We start from the raw sequence: 22,638 nt of genomic DNA, 5'->3' as shown, positions 1-22,638 counted from the left end.
GAATTTAACAATAAGAAATGAGAAATTAAAGCTTGTTGCGGTGCCCCCAAGTGGCCAAAGCAATAATCTTTTTTTTTTTTTTTTACTGTTGCTGCTATTATTGCTACTTGTATTTGTCTGTGATTAAATACATACATTTGTTAATAATGTTGTTAACTAGGTATTTTAATCTGTTCTTTAACTAGTGACTCCAGTCTTTTATTTCCTGTTTTAGCTTGTTCCTTCGTAATGTTACTGTTTATACTGAGTCTGGTTTTACTGATGTTCTAGTGTACTGGAAACAAACTATGTACTATGAATTCTTAAACTCTTTAATTAGTGCACCTTAAACTTCACATTAGCTGACTGGCTAAATAATCGATGGATACAAACTGACTCAAAAACACTGTCTCCTGGGGGGTAATTAGCTGTAAATGTTGAGATTACACAAGCATGTATTTGCAGACACACTAAAAACAAAACTATGTTAGAAGTCTGTGTCAGCACAGAATCTGAGAAGGATGTGGCTACATGTGCTTCAGTTCTGGTACAAACCATGGTTGCATGACTTTAATTACATTGCCTGTTTGGCAGAGCTGTGGCACATCAATCTTATCTGCTCAGCTGCAAGCAACAATCCCAGATCTCAACAAAAACCTCTCAGCTGACACAGGGCCTGAAGAAGTACAGCAAACATTGTAATCCTCTTCAGTTTGAATGATTTTAGCATCTCACCTTGCCTTAAGATCTGTCATATTAGGTATGCTGAAACAACAAATGTTGGAAACCGTTTCCCCCGTCGAATCATAAATCATAGAGTAGTGAGGAAAACTGGAACAAGCTGATGATCGATAGTAGCACTAACACGACGACTGATGCAGAGGACATGAATGAACCTTAACAGCCTTACTGTGTACAGTTGTTATCATTTCATTATTTGATTTTTGAATTCTATGGGCATCATGTTCATCACTGCAGAATAATAAAGTGGCAATTGTCTGTTAATCAATATTGCAATGAAAATGTCTTGTATGCCTTGTGAGCCTATTTGTTGTGTTTAGCATTTCAGATTAGGTTTTAACAATGTTTGATCAAGCTTAATTGAAGATAAGGCCAACTTTATCTCCCCTTCAACAAACAGCAGGGTAGAGCCAAGTAGGAGTGATGGATGGCTCCTCCTAGCTTCTCTTGTTGTTTGTTTCATCCCTCGCTGTGTTTAAAAATGACCCTTCAAAATGGTACCAAGGGTGGAAACTAGTGTTCTCGTCTGCACCGAAGGAGGACATGCTTGCTTGGGTAATCCTTAACCATGGCTTTTACAAGGGCCTTTCTTGGCACCACGGCGCACTCCTTCAAACATCAATATCAGCTGCGTGCTATCCCCTTTGGGTAGGTTCAGTTGATGGCTTTCCGTCTTTGTATGAGGGCTTTCTGGCAGAGATGGAAGCGCCATGGGAGTGGACTGACATTGATTTCTTCATCCCAATGCACACGCTGATGTATTGACTGCCATGCTGATCAGTTAGAGACATTGTTTCTGTTTGGTGGAGCTGAAAGATGAGAACAGAATTGTATCAAACTATGCCACCATTCAAAGGCCATATTAATTTCTTTTTTACTGTAGCACTCTGATCTTTTCTGTTTCTTTCACGAGGAAAAATTCGACTTGTGTTTGTCTGTGAAATGCTGTCGGAGTCGGTTTAGAAAAGAAGCTTTGACTTACTCTTCGAGCTATGGCACCCAGTGTGATTATGTTGAGGGTGTCAGGCACAAACAGTAAGGTCCCGATTCTCTCTGTTGCATTTTCTGTCATTCAATTAAAATCTGCTGCTCGTGTTTAAAATTTCTATAGAGTCTCTGAAGAGGAAAAAAGGTATCTAGAGTGGGGTGGGCCTTCCCTCTTTTGTCACAGCGAAGAGCCTGTGATTCATTTCAATTTGTAATCATAATTTAGTCATCTCACTGGAGCAGTTTCTCACTAATGATGTAGTCATGCACAACACAGAATTCACAGAATTCAGGATGTTAAGGCTTCTGATGTGTTCAGAGGTATATTTTGCAGCCTGTTGTCACAGTGCAGCTAAAATAAACATGCTCCGTTTCTGACATCTGTCAGAGTGAATTATAGATCTCCAGAAGAGTTGCAAAAGTCACAATTCTTCTTCTTGGTGTACGGCTTTGTTGTTTGTTATAAAAAAGAGGTTTTCAGTGTGCCTGACTTGCATCTAACTGATAACACATACTCTGGAGGCAGAATACGAGAGCAAAGCACACTGCAGCTGCTTCCCCACCTTCAGGTAACGAAGCTGATTGTGTGCATGTGTGTTTGGTGGAAGAGTGCAAATGACCTTCTAGCAAGATAAATAATTCTGCACGCTTGTTGACCTAATATAAAAATGTAAAAGCTGAATTAATTGCATCTTAAATTCAAATAGCTGGTAACTTTCCAAATCCATCGCTTGCTAGATATGATGGATATGTAAAATGCTTACAGTGCGTCACCTCCGTCCTCAGTTCTGCCACTGAAAGTGATTGTCACTGGAAGCATTCGGGATGTCTTTGTGTCTGTTAAATCCAATGAAATTGCTCTGAGTTGTATTAATGGAACTCAGTCACAATTTGAGCAGCTAGGGACAAGGTCAAAGTCGAGCCCACCACCTTTGAAATTGATTTGACACCGATTCATCCATGTGGAGCAAATGTGTGTTAAAAAATGCATGCCTCTTGATATTTTTGTATTATAAATGTTGAAGCCACATTCACCTGTGACATAGAGGGGAAAAATATATCAGTTTCCTTTCTCTGAGTTAGCAATTTATCAGGCATACCTCAGTTTTCACTGGAAATGATACATAAATGTTTTTCATGACTAATATACAGGATTTTATTACGGATGAAAATAAAGTAATTTTCAGTCTTTCACCCAGCACAGTCCAACTGACTAAATAAGTATAAACACCAAAAGGATTGTTTACGTAGTGAAGCCTGCGTAACAAATGGCCAAAGTTCAGTGTGATTTTTATTTGTCTCTGAGTGTCTGAATCACAAGAGTCTTTCAAAACATTCTTTGCCCTCCATAAACATGAAACAATAAATCTGAGTAAAATGCAGCTGAGATATATATTATCAGAGTTTTATTTATTTCAGTAATTAATCATTTGGAAATGTTCTTGATATAACCTGAATATATATAATTCAAGTGAAATTCCCATCAGATTGCATTACATTTAGAGTTTTACATTGTACTCATGTAACAACATTACATGTAAAAATTTACATGTAATCAGATTATTTAAAGTCAGCGTTTTTAGGTTCAATTTCCTTTTAGTGTGTATCGTGTGTGTTTTCTGATAGTGTGCTGGCTGATTAAACGTGTGAAGAATTGTGCAGGTCATAATAAATTACATATCCGTAGCGGTCATATATGCACAAATAGACTAATCATGTTTTCACTGTTTATGAGTGTTAGGGGTTTTGTTTACCAAGCTATAGAATGAATCACTGAGATTCATTGAGCAACAAGAATGTCAAAATCAAATTTCATAGCCATCCATCTCTTAGCTGAAAAAGAACTCCTAACTAAAAGTTGAAAATGCCAGGAGATCCCTTTAGAAACTTTGGTTAAACTTTGTTCTGTTGTTATTCTAGTGAATTATGTTGTTTAGGATCATTATTATTCTCATTATTATCATCCTATTCAAAGGCACAGGAGCTTGCTAGCAATGTTTAGCCTGTTGGTGACTTTAACAAAATTCCACCGCAGATAAATATTTGGATAACTATTAAATTATGTAAACTGAGAACGTAACACTGCATTTACAGGTCACTAGGCAACGTGATGACATCATGCATATAATGCATAAGTCAGCTTTTGTGGATATAAATAGGACGTTACTATCATGAAATTAAAACGATATGATGCTTCCACAAAGATGGTCTAGATGCATAAAGGCAAGAAGTAGGTGGTTGCTCGGCAACCTGATGATGTCATAACATCTGATGTAGATAGGTACCCCCAGGGGTCTATGATATATCTGTGTGCCAAGTTTTGTTGCTCAACCTCTGACAGTGTAGGAGGAGTTGGCGGACAAAGAAACAAACACACGGAGAGAGATTTGGTGTTTTATAGTGAGATTATAGTGATTATTATTAATGGTATTTCTAGTAGTAGTAGTAATTGTAGTAGTAGTGATGATGGTGGTAGTGGTAGTAACATAGCTGTATCTCTTGTGGATGTGTTTATTTGGTTTTAATTGTACTCTCAGCAATATTTAAAATGGAAGAATACTCTCATCCCTTTGTTTTAAGTTCTAAAATGCTAAATAAAACATTGAGTGTATGAATGCATAAAATCTGCCTCTGGGGACCAAAGCTCAGGGAAAGAGTTTAGGTTTTAAACAGGGAATGGCTCATTCATTGGTGCGAGCTGGAAACATTCATTTTTATTTCTTAATGCATGCAGTGCAGATGTTACAACATGTTTAAGTCATATTTAATTCATGTTTTTACGCTTAGTAAGAGGAATTTGCTTTCTTTGTAAAAACATTTGCACTTGTTTGACTCATTGTGAACTCCTAAACAGGGGGTTTAGATTTTCCCACCCAATGCTGTGGTATAAAAACTAGAAACACTTTAATGGAAGACTCAGTGGATCTGATCTAGGAGATTCTCTGAGAGTCGTAATTATCTATAGACACTTAATTGATATTCCAGCACGGATGAAACTTTTACTGACATCACTGGGTTACTTTCATCTTTTAAATGCGTGGGATGTTTTAAAAAAAAATTAACTGGAAAGTTGAACATTTTCAGTAATTGTTTGATGTTACAGTAAGAGTAGGAGTGTCTTTGTCTTTCTCCCAGACTTGGTCAAGTTGTGGCTTTCCTGGTTCCAAATGTTTACTGTCAGAAAAGTCTGTTTATGTGCACATATTTAAACTCCAAGAATAGAAATCTTAAAATGTTTTGGCAGCTCACCGGTTGTTATTTTTTTAGCTATAACATGCTCATAGCCAGTCCAGTCTGAGCATTTTAATCAGCGTTCCGACATGGTGGGAAACTAAACTTCCCTGCTCACACTGTACAAGTCAAGACACCATGTGGAGCTCCTTCCGAACATAATCAGAAACTGTAGCCTTCTGAACCTTGACTCTAAAACTGAATTACATACAGAACCGAGAACTCCCGTTCGAGACTGCGGCCATCTGTCCACTTTGTGTGTCGAATGTTGCATATCTGTTGGTCTTTGTTCTAATTTAAAAACTGAGTAATGTGTTTCAGTAATGCACCACATAATTGCAGCAATCACCTTGGCCGGGTGGCACAGACTTACTCTGAGGCTTTGGCTGTAAATAACAACAAACAACTTCAGTGTGAATAAACTCCCTGGAAATCAAATGCACATTGACAGTCAGGGCTTTAACCACAGGAAGCCTTCCAATATTCTGAGGCCCTATCACAAGCAAGTTCTTTAACTGACAGTCAGAACCCAGGCAGCAGGCCTGGGATTGTCACGACTGTGGGATATACAGAGCCCAACATCAGCTCTTTCTAATCCACGCTGAGCTTGGTGGTCCCTGAAGCAGGATATCAGGAGAGCCTGTTAAGTTCACAGAAAATTAAAAACGTAAATGTGAGGCAGCCGTGGCATCAACCTTTTAAAGGTGTCAGGAGCAAAGTAAATTAGCTTGTTAGCAAGATGTGAAATTGATTTTATGAAAAAAAAAAAAAGATCCATTTCAAATTGATTAGTGTATTAAAAAAAAAGTGGAAAGTTTATGGAATATTCCATAAAATTGCAACTATTTGCATTTAAAAAAAAAACAAAAAAAAACTATGACTACAGGTTTGTCCTTGACGTTTGGGAACCTCAGATGCTTCCTGGAAGGCATCCTGTGGTCCCTTGATCCCCATTTGGCATAACTGGACTCCGCATGCCAAACATCTGGGCAGGTGGCAGCCAGCCACTCTGCTAATAGCAAGCCAGATATCTTGCCTGTCTTTGATGTGCAGACAGGGATTACTGTGGTTCTCAGCACTCACATTTAATAACCTGGTTTAAAAAGAGCATCAAATCATCTGTAATCTTTATCGACCTCCATTGACAAACAAAACGTGTCACAGCAGCAACGATAAATCAGCCCGAGGCACGGACGTGATAGTGAGGCAAGCGAACTAACCGATCAAAGATCGAACAAAAATGTCAAAAAAGAAGTGATGGAAACTGAACTAATCACACTGCGGAGTAATGTTATTTCTGAACGCGTTTAATATTCAGGAGTGAAATGTGTCGTTGGTGCTCATTTGTACTTCAGTGCTGCTCTGTGTGTGCATGTGGGTGGGTGGGTGGTTAAATGTGCCTGTGGAGTTTTTATTCCAGAATAGAATAAGTAGCGGAAAGCGAGTTTATAATGCCAGAAATGTCACCACCTCAATTGTAATCATTAATTCGCTGAAATTAATCATCAACTCTATCAGTGCCCTGCAGGTCCACTGTGCAGAAATATGGTCCTTTTGTCATGTAAAAAAAAGAAAAGGAAAGGAAAAAAATTTGACTTTTACTTTGATCAGATGCAGTCAAGGACAGAATCCATGGTCCAAGGTTTTCAATTCCTCTTTGATCTGCCTGCCCTTTGTTCCATTGCTGCATTATCTCCTTCCTTAACTCAGCCATTTGAGAGGCCAAATTAAACCGGGTGTGTTTAGGTGTGCAGTTTAAAACTCTGTGTCTGCCAAACTTCCTTGGGCTCCGGCTTTAGAGCCAGCTTAGTCTAACGGACTGTGAGATCTGCTTTTGACTCAGAACAAGCTCTTTCGCCCGAGCAAAAACACTAATCAGACTTGTTTACTTGAATGATTTATGTAGCATGAAAAACTTGAATTCCCATGCTCATAAATGTTACACGGTTGAAAAGGCAAATATTGTTTCACTGTTGCGCACACAAAAGGAGAAGGTTTAGATAAGTGAGGCAGTAAGTAGTAGAAGTGACTAAGTGCACTTATTGCACCATCTTGTGAATGAAGCAAGTGTTGCATGTCATTAAAGGTTCGACGACAATAGGCTTGTCACACTGGTGGAGGGAAAAAATATCTCATGCATAAGCCACGTTTCATAAAACATGTGCAATCACAAATATTTGTATATGCTCATATAGTTGCTCGGTTATGAATAACTTGTCACAAACTGACAAGAGCTAGCAGCTGATATTTATTTGCATTGGCATCACTCTCGTATCCCCGAAGGGACACCGTATATTAAATTGATGATTCACGTCAAGAGATAGTAGATCCTGCTTCTCCTTTCCGGAAGTTTCATCAACCCCAACATGTGGCTCCAATCCAGTAGATATCATTTCCCCCGAGTCGCCGGGAAAGAAAAACAACCAAGCAGGTGTCTTGGTTATGATGAATACTAAATAAAAGGTAGGCCAGGGAACTGTGCTGGCGTTTCTTCAGTGGCAATTGGGTGGGAGTGTTTGTGCTCTGGAGTGGGTGCCAGAGTCTGAGAGAGGCAGAGTGGCGTGAGATTGAGCGCTTCGGAAATTAAATCATGTGTTAATGACAGAGTTACCTAATTAAACCTGAATATCTAAATGACTGCAGAAAAACAAAGTCGACAGTTAGACAAATGCCTAAGGCGGGACTGTGTGTCGGTGCAGCGCCCAGAGCAGGCTTCTCCTCGGCTTTATCAATTTATAACACACAGGAATGACTGATCCGAGCTGTGGGCAATATGAGGTGAAGTGGAAAAGTAAAGCACACTCTGCTCATGTATAGTGGGCAGTATGGTCCTTTTCCATCTCGAGAGCACCATTACACTTCACGTTCAGTATGACTATGCTCTACTTCTCTATTCTGAGCTGTGCCCTCGAGCTTTGCTGTGAAATATAAAGCCTAGAATTTCTCCGGAGGTCAAAAAATAAACACATTGCTTAAGCAGAGGTGCGGTTAAGGTGTGACGAGGAAGACGCTAAGTGACTCGGACGACTTTTGCAGGACACCTCGAACTTGTTCCTAGGAGCTTAAACATGTCGTGACTTAAATGGCATCAATTAGGCTGACCCATTTTAACGGTGATACATTTCAAATAGTGATAATTGTTCCCAGGAAAGCACAATTAATAGGTCCTATTTGACTTTTAAGGACAAGAATTATCTGTTTTTGTAGGACCCAGGCACAAGCTCTAGCTGCAGGAAATGATTCATAATTACGTGTAAAGACTGATTAGGGACCTGTCTCACTGTGGTGATCCAGATGAATTATCTCCCATTATGACAGTACTTTCTAATCACATTTATAAAACAAGGTCTTTATGGGTCCATGGCTGTGATGTTAGGGCAGACTGTACTCACAGGAAGCTTTCATGTCTCTGAGAGTGCTGGATGTTGTGGACTGCTCTGTTTGCGAGTTGCTGTATTGTGCTGGAGAGCCTGTCCATTTTCAACCGCTTTTTCAAGAGCATCCCTCACCGCTCCATTAGCTGAGTATGCTTGGATATGTGGAGAATTGCAGAGTGGGGTGAGTGGAGGGGTGGCGGGGAGGTGGCTGAATGCGTAGCTCCGGCTTAGGTGCTCAACTAATTTTTGATGCTCTGTCAGAGGCAACCAGAAAGAGGAGGGCAGCAAAGAAAGAGAAGAGATTAGTCAGAACTCCTACACTAATAACTGAAACAAGCCCCGCAGGTTTGCATCACAGTTCATCATTTTAATCTATGTTCTTTAGTCAGAGTGAAGGGCAAAAGATGCAGGCAAACTACTTAAAATGATCAAGTAAGATCATTAGTTTATAACGTAAACCGGCCTCGGTGTTTGCGAACACAGCGTGTAATCTGAAACCCCTCAAATTCCTTTTATCAAACATTCATTTGCATTTCTTTACAGAACTTGTCACATTTATAAAACATGCTATTCTACCCAACCACGGAGTAAGCCCAACCATGATGACTGAGCAGTGTTTACCTCACTTGAATGGCTGTATTAAACTACCATTGAGATCTCAGCACTCAGTTGTGTAATGAAGGTTGGAATTGATACACAATAACTGTAATGTGTTGAATTGCAAGCGAGCGCGGTGTCTCTGGTGGCGCGTTTACAGACCGACATTGCGATGGAGGTTAATGATGCAAAACTTGTGCGTTTCACATACCACAGCACTGTTTGGGCTTCATGTCTGAGCTCTGCCTGTGCTTAGTCAAGCTGTGATTCCCTCATATATAACTGAAAGGGGGGTTATGATGGGGCCAGATTTGTATTTACCCCCAATGGTTGAATGTAGAGATCTTAAAGCGCTGACCCTCGATAAAAGTAATCCGTCTGACATTTGATTGAGGATTATATATAAATTATACAGCTTAACCACAGCGCATGAGAAGAAGAAAGGTCTAGCAGTGAGTTCTTATCACTCCATGTCAGTTTTTCCACAAATCACTATCATTTTTCTTTCCTAATCTTGAGCTAAAATATGTTTAGAATTTCTGCAACCTTGATGTTAGCCTTGCTCGCGGCTTCTGAAGTCTCTTTTAGGCTGTGCCGCAGTCATGAGAAGGTACTCCCATCACATGAGCTGCATTTCTAAAGGAAATTGTTTGTTGGGTTTTGGATTAATTAGAAAATACAGTGAGATAAAACTTGATGTCCATGTCAGTGCCATGTGTTGAAATTGCAATAACTGACAAGGAATCATATTAAATACTGCATACTGTCATAAACACTATTGTGCATTTTTAAGCCAGCCGTTGTTTCTTTATATGTTTCTAGGAAACTAAGAAAATAGGTGCTGCAAATTACTGTGAAAAACATGTGGAAATGCAGTTTATGTTTCTGCAATTCTAGCAAGCTTGAAAGTCAGTATTGGTATGATCATCTTTATTCGTCAACACATCCTGAACTCTCTTTGCTTTTCCTGTAATTTCTTTAAGTAGTTCTCAGGAATAGTTCTCCAGGCTTGTTGAAGGACATTCAAAGCTCTCGGTAGCCTTTTGTTTTGTTTTCTGTCCCATAGTGATCAATAATGCTGAGGTCCAAGCTCTGTGGAGGCCAATCCACGACTGACACTGCTCCATTGTGTTTTTTTCTATCCTGGTATCTTTTTGTATTGTAGGGTCTTTAATACCTTGCAATATAAAGTGCATTTAAGCAACTGCTGTAGTGATTTGGTGCTATAGAAATAAAAATTGAATTGAATCATTGCTTATGCAGTGCATTTGAAACCTGTGCCAATCCAGATGCTATTGGGTGGTGGATTAAAATCTGTCTGTTGACTCTTATTGTTGTACGTCTGTCTTAACCTCATCTGTAGATCCTAATGATGATGATGAAACATTTCTAATTGTCAGTCCAGTTCTTGTGTAACTCAGTCTTTTCTCCCCGTTTCCCTTCCTTAAGCTTGCATTCATGACAGTCACCCTTCCACTGCGATCATTTCAGGCTTTGGTGAACGATAGATGGATCAACTGAAGGGCCAGATGTGTTTCTCGGGTCCTGTGTCAGGTCTTTGCTGCATTTTATGTCTGTTTCTTAAGGACGTGGCTTTCAGATAGCGTTCATGTGCTGTGGACAGTATTTAGGCCTGCTACTTGTTCCATTGTCTTGTTCAGTTTCCTGTTTTTGTGATTTTTTTTTTAACTATTTATTTGTTTTTATGGCAGGGTTTTAGTAACACAGTAGCTTAAGATAAGAAAGAACTGCTTTTTAAATTCTAAGTTGTCTGTTATCTGTTGACAAAATACTGGTTTATCCATTGTCAGAGCTGCCTTTTTTATATTTGAATGATTCACACGTACGTGTTGAGTGACTTAACGAAAAAATAAAAAGATTCCTTTGAAAATAGTCACAGAGGAGGACCTGGGTGAAAATGAGTGAAAAAGCAGACAATTTCCAAAGAAAAACTTTGAAAGACCTTTGGAGAGCCTCAAAAGCTATTGCTCAAGAGCAGTTAAAAATGACAAGTCTGCCTCTTTGGAAGCAAACTACACTTTTGCACAGTATTGTTATTGCTCTCGTAACTGGCTGCACTATAGTGAAAAGTCTTTTGGGGCAATCATGATGAACTCTGGGAAATTGTACAACTGCATCAAGAAGTATTTGGAAGAGCAAACAGGTGCTGCAGAGCATCTCGTTGAATTTTAGTGTGGGGACGAATTTCAGCAGGCTGTAGTTTTGTCCGTTATTGAATTAAACCAACACCAGAAAAGATCAAGACAACAGATTTTTCTTCCACTGTTCTTACATGTGAATTGCTTCCTTTTTCTCCCTTTTGGGGGGAAAAATACAGAAAGCATACCAAAAAAATCCTTTTGTGTCACATAAGTGGGTTTTTTTCCCGAGCAGTGCAAGACGGCAGGTGAAGGGTAGAGCTGAAAACTGCTTATACAAGTGATAAAGCCGTGGAGATAATCTCTTTTTCTCTACCTCTGAGTCGTTTAAAAGTAGATCACATACAATTTAAAGATATGTCACTACCCTTTACTGTTCTTTTCCATGCAGTCTGGTGGTGAGGGCTCCGTCTGTAGTGACAGTGGGAGACGAAAGCAGTTAGTTCATAGAGAAAAGTTTTGTGTAGGAAGTCCAAAAGGAACAAATGGGATGCTGCAAAAATGTGGTAGCTGGCTTTGTGCCCTGCACTTAAAGGCTATGTTCACTCTGTAAATTGTGTTTCATTTTTTTGAAGACTCATTCCTCACATTCTTCTTTGCTCTTCTGTGTTCAGAAGGAGCCTTGAGAATAAGACATTGCATTTTTAGTCTGCCTTCTGATGGCTGTTTACAACAACAGATTTAAAAGAGCTGAGTGGTCGCCACAAAGGCTTTTTAAAATGGCTACGTGACTTTAGCCTTTGACCATTAAAACACATCGCAGCGTTTGTAAGAAGGTGATAAAATGCGAACCGTTTGTTGTTGTTGTGCTGCACCAACATGTAACTTGTGTTGGTTGAAATAAATGTTGTTTTTCATCCTCTCATTTTGTAATTAGACTGAAAATCATTGAAATAGGATTTCATATTCAGCTTAAACTAAAATTATCCTTGATCCCTTAGTCCCTTCTGTACTTCTCTTTACAGGTCGAGAAACAGATTAAACATATAACATTTTAAGCTGTAGATAGACGTTTACATACACTCATTATATAGAAAGAAGCTCAGATTTATACATAGACTAAACCTTGGTTGAATGTCTTTTAGCAAGTTGCATCTCAACCAGAGACTTTTGGTAGCCATTAACAACCATCTGGTATTTTTCTGGTTGGATATTAGAATGCTTTTTAGGTATAATTCATTCAAATCGTTTGATTTTTGTGGCACAGATCCAGTTTTTAAGTGTAGTCCACAAGTTTTCAGTAGGCTACAGGTCGGGCCTTTGGTGAAGGCCATTCAAGACGTTTAATGTTCACCAGCTTTATCCACTCCAGAACCAGCTTTGATGTGTGTTTGGGATTATTGTTCTACTGGAAAACCCAATTGCAGCTAAAATTCAACAGTCTTATCTGTTGATTTGAGGTGCAGTTTAATTTAAGGGGTGGTTCTCCTTCTTTGTTATTGCATCCACTTTGTACAATGTATCAGTAGCAATGAGAAACAGAGCATGATGCTATCACCGCAATTCTTGACCGTTTGGTTTCAAAGCCTGAACTTTACTCCTCCAAAAATACCTCTTGTCATTGTGGCCAAATAGCTCAATGTCTTTCTCATCTGACCATAAAATCTTTCTTCAGAGGTAATTCGGTTTGTCCATGTTGGCAAACGTGGACAAATCTGAGTCAGTCTTGAAGGTTTTGGAGCTGGTGGCTATTTCTTGGTTGACACTTCCTCAGCTCGATGTAAAACTCTCTTCTCTGTGGACAGTGACACTGGTGTTCCAACAGTTTCCACTTCATGGCAGGCTTGAGCCTTGGTTGTTACGGAATATCATAATCAATTTCCTCTCATCTGAGGGTGACACTTAGGGTCTTGACAAAGTGATGACACAGCTGAATAACTTATACTTACATCTAACAGACCTTCTCAACTTCTCCTTGGAATTTTAAAAGAGTTCCTTTGACTCGCATTGTTCTGAGAATTGATCAATCAAATCAGTGCAGTCAAACAAATCCTTTTTATACTGGCAAAGAGAAACTCCTAATTGTAGTGAATCGTGATAACTAATGAGAATTTAACGTTTAACTGAGTGTATGTGTATATTTGAGCCTATATGGATTTTAAAAAATCCTAAATAAATTGTATTTTTTCCATTATAGATGTATTCTGTATAATTATTCCACCCTAGAAAAACAACCGTTCAATGAAATCCTTGAACTCCCCAAATTACTGTGACGTTCATACACACGATATATTTAAATGTCTGATCACAATTTTAGAACTATAGATGAAAATACATGAAAATATACACTGAATATACACTAAATAGGAGGATGAAAGAGAGAGACTTTTGCAGTGAACTGCCAGCCCTGTTGCATATACCATTTTTCCTGAAAAAACATTTTGAAATATCATGTAAATATTCAGTTTATGCCACACTGTGATCCAAGTCTTTCTGCTGGGAAGTTGTAATGAAGCCATTAAATCAAGGATCGCTCTGTCTCAACCTTAAGCCTTCATGTGCCAGCCTTAATGGTTTTCAACTGCCAATCAGCGCTCTGGCATATTCTACCACCCTGCGTAAATGAATTCAAATCCTCCTTCCTCGTACTCAGAGAGCCACCCGATGACACGCAGCCTGCCTGGAAATGGATGTCCTCTGGAGAAGCACTGAAGTGACTCCTGTGGGTTATTTAAAAGGAAAAGTTGGGACTGTCAGATCACATTCATAAAGAGGGTGTTTAAGGGTTTAGCCCACCGGGGCTTATGAATTACATGGTAAGGGGTTGGTCTCTTAATGCATTTAGCATGGAGAGACGGAGACAGAAACAAGGCACTCTAGGCGGAAGAAAAACACTGGCAAAAGACACATAATGAATTGACATTTAAAGCAGATGCATTATAATTGGTGAGATACAGGATAAGCAAATGACATGATGACGGGAATCTTTCCAAACCATGTTGCAACTTCATCTTAATGCATTTGTACTTTTAGTGCTTAATCTATTCAAGTTGAGACAACTTTTTTTATTTATGTTGCCAAGAGAAACAGATTTGTGTCAAAGCCTTTATGGTGTGAACATAAGACAAACTATCCTAGAGAGAAAAGAAAACACAAAATCCACCTTTAACAGAAAACATCCCTCCTGTACTGGATGGACAATAGATGTTACATATATTTATAGGGTAAATATAGGGATAGGACGCCATATTCTTCCTGCTGTCTTTGTACTATTGATGTGTTCTCGTGCGCACAGCAGGCTCCACTTAATAGCTTTATTAAATTTTGCACAGAGACTCAGAAATGAGCCATTACTAATGTTCTGTGATGCTTTTCATGTCCGGGTTTGTGACCTCAATAAACACAATGCAACATGTATGGATAATTTCATTTATTTACTTTTGATCACAAATGTGGGATGAAGACATTAAAACGTGTATTTTTCAAGTACATTAGGTGACATCACTAAATGTCTTAACTTTATGCTTAAAGTTTGCTTAAGTATGAGGTTTTTGTGCCTCAAGGAAGAATATAGCTCGCTTTACTCAGTTGGTAATTCATCTCTGAATAGTCCAACTACTATACAAAGAAACAAGTTTAGGTTTCTCGCAGACATAACTGACAGGATAATGCAGAAACTGAGCACATGTTTTGATCAATTTTTCATTACCATCTAAAACACTGTCACATAGGTGATGTTGTTTTAGATATTTTGAACAATGCTGCATTGAGTGCTGCAAAATTTAGCTCCTGAGCTACTCAGAGGAATACAACGCTTCTTTTCATCTGGTTTGTAACTACAATGCCGCTGCACTGTTTCAGCTTGTCAACAGCAGTGCCAGGTCCCCACTTGGGATTTGCCCAAGTCAGTCCTGTTACCTTTACTAAATTTGGTGCAAGATTTAACAAGAGAAAAATGCTCCATCAATCACATTGTGGATGCAGGAAGAGGAGATGGAGAAGGAGAGGGGAGGGGGAAGGGGTAGGTGGGAACTGAGAAATAAACCAGTGGAAGCTCTGCCAACATCCATTTCCTGGGTGAGATGATGGGAAAACTTTCTCATATTCTCTGGGGGATATCATTTGTGAACACACGGCGTCCTCCAGAGCCTGAAGTTTTAGAGCGTAACCCAGGCACTTGGTCTGGGTGTTTTGAGCATTTCTGAAGTGAAATCCTCCTTTGCCTCTGTTGCTTGCTCCATCAGATAAAGACTGCCAGTCGAGGCTTAAGTGTGTCAATGAACCCAGGTGGGGGCGGGGAATCAATGATAAGTGCAGCTTACCTCCTCAGCCGCACCGCACCAGCCAAACAGAGATTAAACCATTTCAGCCTAATAGCACATGTCAGTCAAAAGTCACACTTGAATACTTGAACCGTCTCTCCCACGGGCCTCCGCCCACACTTTGCCACGTCCCATTATCTAATCACACCAGCTGAGAAGATGCTGCAATTTACAAAAATGCATATTGGCTGCTAGAACTAACAGAGAAACCATTTATACCACAACAGAGCGCGAGCCGAGATCTGTAATTGTCCAAAAATTGTCTGACTCCTCAACCAAGATGCACTTTGAAGGTAACTATTTGAAATTCATTCAAAAAAGCACACACACACACAGACACTCAGTGCAAACTAGCATGTACAAAGAGCCAGATCAAAGGCCCCGAGGCCTATTACTGCATAAAATATAGCTGTCCGTCTAAACAGCTTTTGTAAACAGTACTCATTTCTTGCTCTAATCACTGTTGTGGACATTGCAAAATTGCCAACTGTTCCAGCGAATTACTTGACTGAACCCCACAACCATGGCTTTGATTTGTTGTTCAACCATCTCAAATGTGGGTACACCCTGTGGTCTGTAAATGAGAGCTTGTGTTGTTCCGTCAGTGTCCCTTATTTAGACATCACAGCACTCATTAGGTGGATCAAGCTGATATCAAAGTCAGATCACAGGCATTCTATGTTTTTGTGCATGCAGGGACCGTCACTGTCTCTTTAATGATATGTCTGCTGTCTGCTCAGCTCAATTGTTATTTCACTGTCATTTCTCCAGTGCCTTGTCTGTTGACCTCTCCTGCCATGTGATTTCCTAAGCTTGAATACTTTCATCACTGTCCTCTTTTATTTGATGTTTGGATAAAACGAATCCAGCAGATTATTTTTCGGCACTCTGAGTGGGGAAAAAAATGGGTGTTTTTCAGCGGGGAAAGCTGTAGTCTGAGAATTTTTTTTAGGGATCTGCATACACAGCAAAGCTTATATTACAAGTGCTGTTTGAATCCATCATTATTTCTTCATGAAACATTGAGTTCACACAAGTAGACAGAGACAGGCCTCTCATTTTTAGCTTGTGGTCTCCAGTTTTACTGGATGAAATGACAGCTGTGGTGAACATTTTCATCAGCTGCAGCGAGCTTGTTAATTTAAGAGCAGCTGCATGAGTTGGTAGGAAATACTGCTTTTAAATATTTCTAGCTGGCTTATGTTTAAAAAAAAGGTCACTTTAAAGGATTCTCCCGTTATTTGTTGCATACACGAATAACAGGTTTAGTGCAAAACAACCAAAGACTGTATATAAAGATGGATGTAGCCAAACTTTATGTTAGCGAGCGGTTTGTGGTGGTTTGAAGCCTTGAGTTTCCATCTGAATCTTTTAAAACCAAAAGATGTCATTAACGGAAAAACCGAAATTTGAATGTATTTTTGTACAACTGAGTGCTGAATTAGTGAGGCGTAGATCTAAATGAGAACCCAAAGACACTGAATGCTCGTAAGGTAACAGTTTATATGCCACAAGGTTGCCAAATCCTTAAGCATACCTTGCTTTACTCTAAATGAGACTTAAAAGTATATAATGATGAACCAAATTAAATTTCAAAAAAAGATGTATTAAAATCATAAATGAAAATCTGATGAGTCCACCTCCTTCTAGCTATTAAAAAATGCAACTTTGAGCTACTTCTACACTGGCTTTAGTTGTAATAAGTAGCTTATTAACCCTTCATATGTCATGCTTTCACTGTATGGTAATTCTTAAAGAGCGCTTTATATAGCATGTCTCAGTCACCCATTCATACAAGCTCTCTTTTTACACCTAAGAACTTCACATACATTCACACATTTAGATGAGCACATTTGAAGCACCTCAAAGTTCAGTATCTTGCCCAAGGATACTTTGGCATGCGGAGCAGTAAAGTCAATTTTTCATTTTTGACTCAGGCCAGGAGTTAATATCTATATTAAATTTTCAACCACAGATCTATTTAGACTGTGGTTCAGATTTTTGAAGAAAAACTTTTATGAACACACATTCTCATTATGCCTAACATATGAAAATATAACATTTAAATATATTTTATTGCAAGTGAAACTGGGAGGAACTGTTGGGATTTATTATATAACTTTTAAAACCATTAAACACTGTCCTCACTGCTATACTTAAAAATCTGTATAGCTACCATCTATAATTATCAATATTAATTCAACATTTATTAACACATAGAACACGTAGAACACACTATCCCATGTAGTTTAATCTCCCTTAACTCAGAATAAATTGATTATTATTGTTGTATTATTTAGAGTTTTCTGTTGCATTGTGGGTGCTTCTGCTTGCACATCTAGGTGCAAATGTTATGTCATGTTCTTGTATTTCTATAGCACTTTTCTAGCCTTACTAACCACTCAAAGCACTTTTAAATAGAAGTCACACTTTAACCATACATTCATACAGCTATACACTTGAAGCACTTTATCTGCCTCACATCCACGGTCAATTTGGAAGCACCAGTTAACCTAACATGCATGTCTATGGACTGTGTGAGTAAGCCAGACTGCCCAGCAGACATCTACACACACACGCAGGCATGACGTGTACAATTTCACAGTTTCAAGATTCCCTAAAACCAATCGTTTTCCTTGATTTGACCTACACTGGTGGATCTAAAATCCATCTGAATGGATACAACATCAGTTTAAAAAGATCAGTGTGAAGTTTTACAATATTTAATTTTGTGTATTTTGGGCCACTTGATGAAAAGCCGTTGAGATTTGACATTCAGAATATATGTACGTAGGGTTAAGTGAAAAGGTGCGATCAGACTGAATGTACCAAATATCACAAGTATCACTACCTTGGGTAGGATTAGTCTTGGTTTCTTACGTTTACCATTTTTTATTTATACAGATAAATGTTCCGTATCTTTTTTTTTCTTTGCCTTGGAGACGGCAAAAATTAGCCATCCTCAGCTCTCTTGACAGTTTCCCTCTGGCTATCGAACTAGAGCTTGACATCCTCTAGTTGAACGTGAGAAGAAATCCAAAGCTGGACACCTGCCATACCTGGTGACAGAGTTTAAGCTATGATTGTATCATCATTGTTCAGATGAAGGACTCAGCTTTTCAAGGAATAAACTGCCTTTAGAATCAAACCTTAATCAGTGTCTGTGAAAGACTTACAATCCTGGATATTGGTGGTGCTGCTACAGGACCATTTTCTTTGCATGTGGATCACGGATTGTGCCTTTAAAACTGGCTTCAGATAACAGTTAAATGACTGGTAAGAATTATATTTTCCACAGTGCAGCAGTTTAGATGAGAGGTATAAACAAAGAGATGATGTGTTCCCTACTGAGACAGCTCCCCTGATAGGTGGTGGTGTGATATCTTACTTAAAGCAGCCTCTCTCTCATTGTCTTTTGTTTTCTTTTGAAGAGAGATTAAAGAATCTCTTATGCCATTTGATATTTCAGTGGGATGGTGCTACTACTGAGCAGCATTGTGCAGGTTTTGTGTGGTGGGTGTTGGAAATTGATTCAAATACTGCTTATCAAAATCCGCGAGGGACTGAGCCGTTCACTGCATCCAGAGGTTTGTGGGTAATATACAGCGACTTGTCCAGGCAGAGATGCGGCTTGTTTATTTTTTGCTCCATATCTCTGATTTCATTTCAGTGCGCCTGTATGAGCGCGTCACGTGCGGCATCTGGACTTTGTCACGCTTATGGTGATGTTCATGATATCAATCTGTTCTCTCCCAGGTGTACACCAGATATGGGAAATGCTACACTTTTAATGGCAACAAGACTACATCCAGGAAAACCAAGCAGGGTGGAATGGGAAATGGGCTGGAGATCATGTTGGATATTCAGCAGGATGAGTATCTGCCAATCTGGAGAGAGACAAGTAAGCTTCAGAACTATTTGTCTATTGTAATCCTATCCTGTGCAATGCTGTGACATACCCTCTGCTGCAGTTTAAATCAATAACCGCCTGCATCTATTTGTCTTGGTCATGTACTGTAAATAATGCATTTCCTGATTGTTTTGCTCCACCTGCAAATGTGATTTGTAAAAGGGAATTCCTAAACACAGTACACTTCCTTTGATTTGTGTATGCATTGTACTTGTCATATAAAATTAATCCCTACGGGCCTATTTTTTAAACATGACTGATAAATGATTTGCGGTTAACATCAAACCGAGCCCTAGCTGTCAGATGAGGCAGCCATCTGAAATTCCCTTGTATTTTCTCTTTGCAACGATCCGTGCTCCATTTCATCCTGATGAGAAGATGAGACATCCCTGGAGGCCGGCATCCGTGTTCAGATCCACAGTCAGGACGAGCCTCCTTACATCCACCAGCTGGGCTTCGGTGTCTCTCCGGGCTTCCAGACCTTTGTTTCCTGTCAGGAGCAGAGGGTAGGTCGTCTTCATCTTAGCGCACCATCCCTGCCCCCGCTGACCCGCTACCACCACCAGATTACTGTTCTCCCAGCAACCCCGGTGGCTCAGACTGGGTCTAATAAATCTTTGTGTGCTTAGCTGACCTACCTGCCCCAGCCCTGGGGGAACTGCCGCTCCACCAGCAAAGAGAAGTTCCCAGGATACGACACATACAGCATCAGTGCCTGTCGCCTGCTCTGTGAGACCAACGAGGTCCTACGAGTGTGCAAATGCAGAATGGTGCACATGCCCGGTAAGATCAGCCCCTACATTATCTTTACACAGAGCGGCACATGTTTCAGGGGGAAAGAGGATTGTGTGCATCATTTCAAATGGACACACAATAGTAATTCATTCTCTGACATGTTGTATAAGGTGCCAAACTGTGAACCGTAATGACTAAATGTATGATTGGAACTTAAAATAGTCATTCCAGGTCATGAAATGGCACACGACAACAATATGCGGAGGAAAAAATACTAATCAGAGTTGGTATTTTCAAGTATTTCCTTCTGTTTTTAAAATTGTTCGCCTTGTTGACCTGCTGTAATTGAAAAGCCAGTCTGCCCAGTATTTGCCTGAGATTTGATGAACCATTGTGCAAAACAAGTCATAATTTTTGGCCCACTTGAATCATTCCAGCATAGATATAATTTGGACTGCCACATGCCTGACCTTGATGCTTGATATCTGGAGTGGTATGCTCTTCTCTGCTGCCAGCACTTTGGCTACAGGCACATCAGACTAAAGTCTCAATGAGGTTTGGATACTTTTGCTCATCCATCTCCATCTGTCCTGGAATTGTTCTGTTGTCCTCCCACAGCCATTATTAATTATTATGATTGATTATTATTACTGGTATTGGTCCTGTTTGGTTTCTACTGGTAGGTTGCTTACAAACTGCCCTTAGTACTGCTGCTTATATTGAATTATTTGGTTATTTACTTACATCATGACATATTGCCTAAGGAGCACATATCTAATTTAAACTCGGTCTTGACTTTATTTTAATTTGTGCTTCATTAAAGCTCTGTTATTTTTGTGTATGATTTTGTCTCTTTATTTTATCAACATTAAAGAAAAGAGAAAAAATTCCTGAATGTGTATGTCACTCAGAAATAGCTGAATTTAGAACTACTGTTAGTGTTTTAAGCCAATAACAAGAGTCTAAAGCCAAGTTAAGTTATCTGCATAACTACATAGTTCCATAGTGCAATTTTTCTTTTCTCTGTTAAGCACCCCTATACATCAATTGCAGACAGCTTCTGTTGAATGGGATTAATAGGAAGTGGCCAAAGTTAGCAGTTCATCTTGTAATTAGTTGTTTCACACAACACTTTGAAACTGGAGGGAAAGCAGACCATGAATGGATGTACAAAACCTACAAATTTTTGAGACATGATGTAAAAATAGGTCTATCAGGAAACCGAGAACACTGGTTAGTAATATGTCACCATTTGAGCAGTTTTCCTCCCAGTGTGAGGATATGTCATAGAGTTGAGTACCAGAAACACAAAATGAGCTCTCTGGACTTTTTCAGAGTGTGCGTCATCATGGCTAAAGAGCAGGAAGTCATAGAGCTGAGTCACTGGATGCTGGCTGTTTGATGTGTCTAGCAAGTAGGCATGCTGAGAGTGGTCACATTTAAAGTTAAGACAAGAAACTTATCATGTATTCTTTTTCATTTCCACTTTTGCATTGAGTGCAGCTGACATTCAGAAACCAATTAAATAAACAAGTATGAGACAGCTGATTCGAGGCCGATCTGATTCATCACATTTTTTGACAGAGCGATGCTGTGGTTATCAGCCTACACATTTACATAGCAGTCACACATTTTAATCTTGGATTTGCAGACTGAAATGGCAAGACCAAAGCGGTGGTCTGATCTCGGAGAGATTGCGTGCCTTAAAGGAACTTGCTATGTCATGATTTGGGAGGAACCTGGTTATAATTGTTCCAGAAACATTTGCATTCACATTTGCATACACTCTGTACTCTGAAAACCCAGCAGATGAGAAATCCACAGAAAAAAAAGTGCCTACAGAAAACTGTAATATACTTGGATAACACTGTGAGAAAACAGCTTTTTCAATTATTTATTGGATGCAATATTCTCCTGTTGGAATAGTAAGCATAGAAGCTGTGTTAGGACACTTGCAGGGTCTTTTTTTCATTTGTTTTTCTGTTTTTTACACTTTTTCTATTAAGAATTTTCAGTAGGATTTCAATCAGGTCTTTTTAAAACTTTAAACCTTAAACACTATGAGTTTCCCAGCTCCTGAGGCAGTAAAATAACCCCCAAATCAAAACATTTCCACTACCATGCTTCACAGCTGGTATGAGGTTCTGACCTCTTTTGGTCTGTGCTAAAAACATCTGCTGTCTCTGCGGCCAAGCAGCTCTATCTTTGAATCGTTTCTCTGCCACACAGGCCTGTTATTTGCTTATATGTTCATTGACAAAAGCCTTTTCCTGGCAAACCCCCCAGATTCTCAGATTCATTTCAGGTTTAATTTGTGGAATATGCGGTTGTAGACGCATGCACTGACACTAGCAGCTGCAAGAGCTCCCTTTAATGACGTTTTGCGGTTCTTAGACAGTCCTGGATAAATCGTTTGAAATCTCCACAGTTTGGTGCACATTGGAATTTCAAATGCTGCACTCAGCAGCATCTTTTTTTCCAAAGGCCTCGGAGAGCTCTTTAGATCTTGGCATGATGACACTACACACATCATTGGCAAAGACAACACCTGGCTGTTAGTGTCAGAGGTTTAAATAAGACAGGTTGTACCTGTCACTCTCTGAGGTGTATCTAATCTTTGGCACCAAATCTGGAGCCCCTAATTTCTGCTGTAATAAATG

General features: G+C 39.4%; 1 protein-coding gene across 2 annotated transcripts in view; it reads left to right on the top strand.

The window, feature by feature from the left end:
- asic4a (acid-sensing (proton-gated) ion channel family member 4a) overlaps positions 1 to 22,638 on the top strand; it is a 97,938-nt gene that overhangs the window by 60,558 nt on the left and 14,742 nt on the right. The window contains exons 2-4 of one of the 2 annotated variants that reach the window (XM_086265714.1): positions 19,090 to 19,234; positions 19,619 to 19,749; positions 19,873 to 20,026. In XM_086265714.1, coding sequence (XP_086121840.1) covers positions 19,090 to 19,234; positions 19,619 to 19,749; positions 19,873 to 20,026 — 430 coding nt within the window. The remainder of the gene's footprint in view (positions 1 to 19,089; positions 19,235 to 19,618; positions 19,750 to 19,872; positions 20,027 to 22,638) is intronic. The other variant, XM_086265715.1, reaches the window with a different exon arrangement.

The sequence above is a fragment of the Aulonocara sp. 'chitande type north' Nkhata Bay genome, linkage group LG16 (genome assembly GCF_057382095.1).
Source record: "Aulonocara sp. 'chitande type north' Nkhata Bay isolate Kocher_YH1m ecotype deep benthic linkage group LG16, A_spYH_male_GT1.1, whole genome shotgun sequence".
NCBI classification, from domain to species: Eukaryota; Metazoa; Chordata; class Actinopteri; order Cichliformes; family Cichlidae; genus Aulonocara; species Aulonocara sp. 'chitande type north' Nkhata Bay.
Note: the sequence above shows the minus strand (reverse complement) of the source record. Positions and strands in the feature narration are given on the sequence as shown.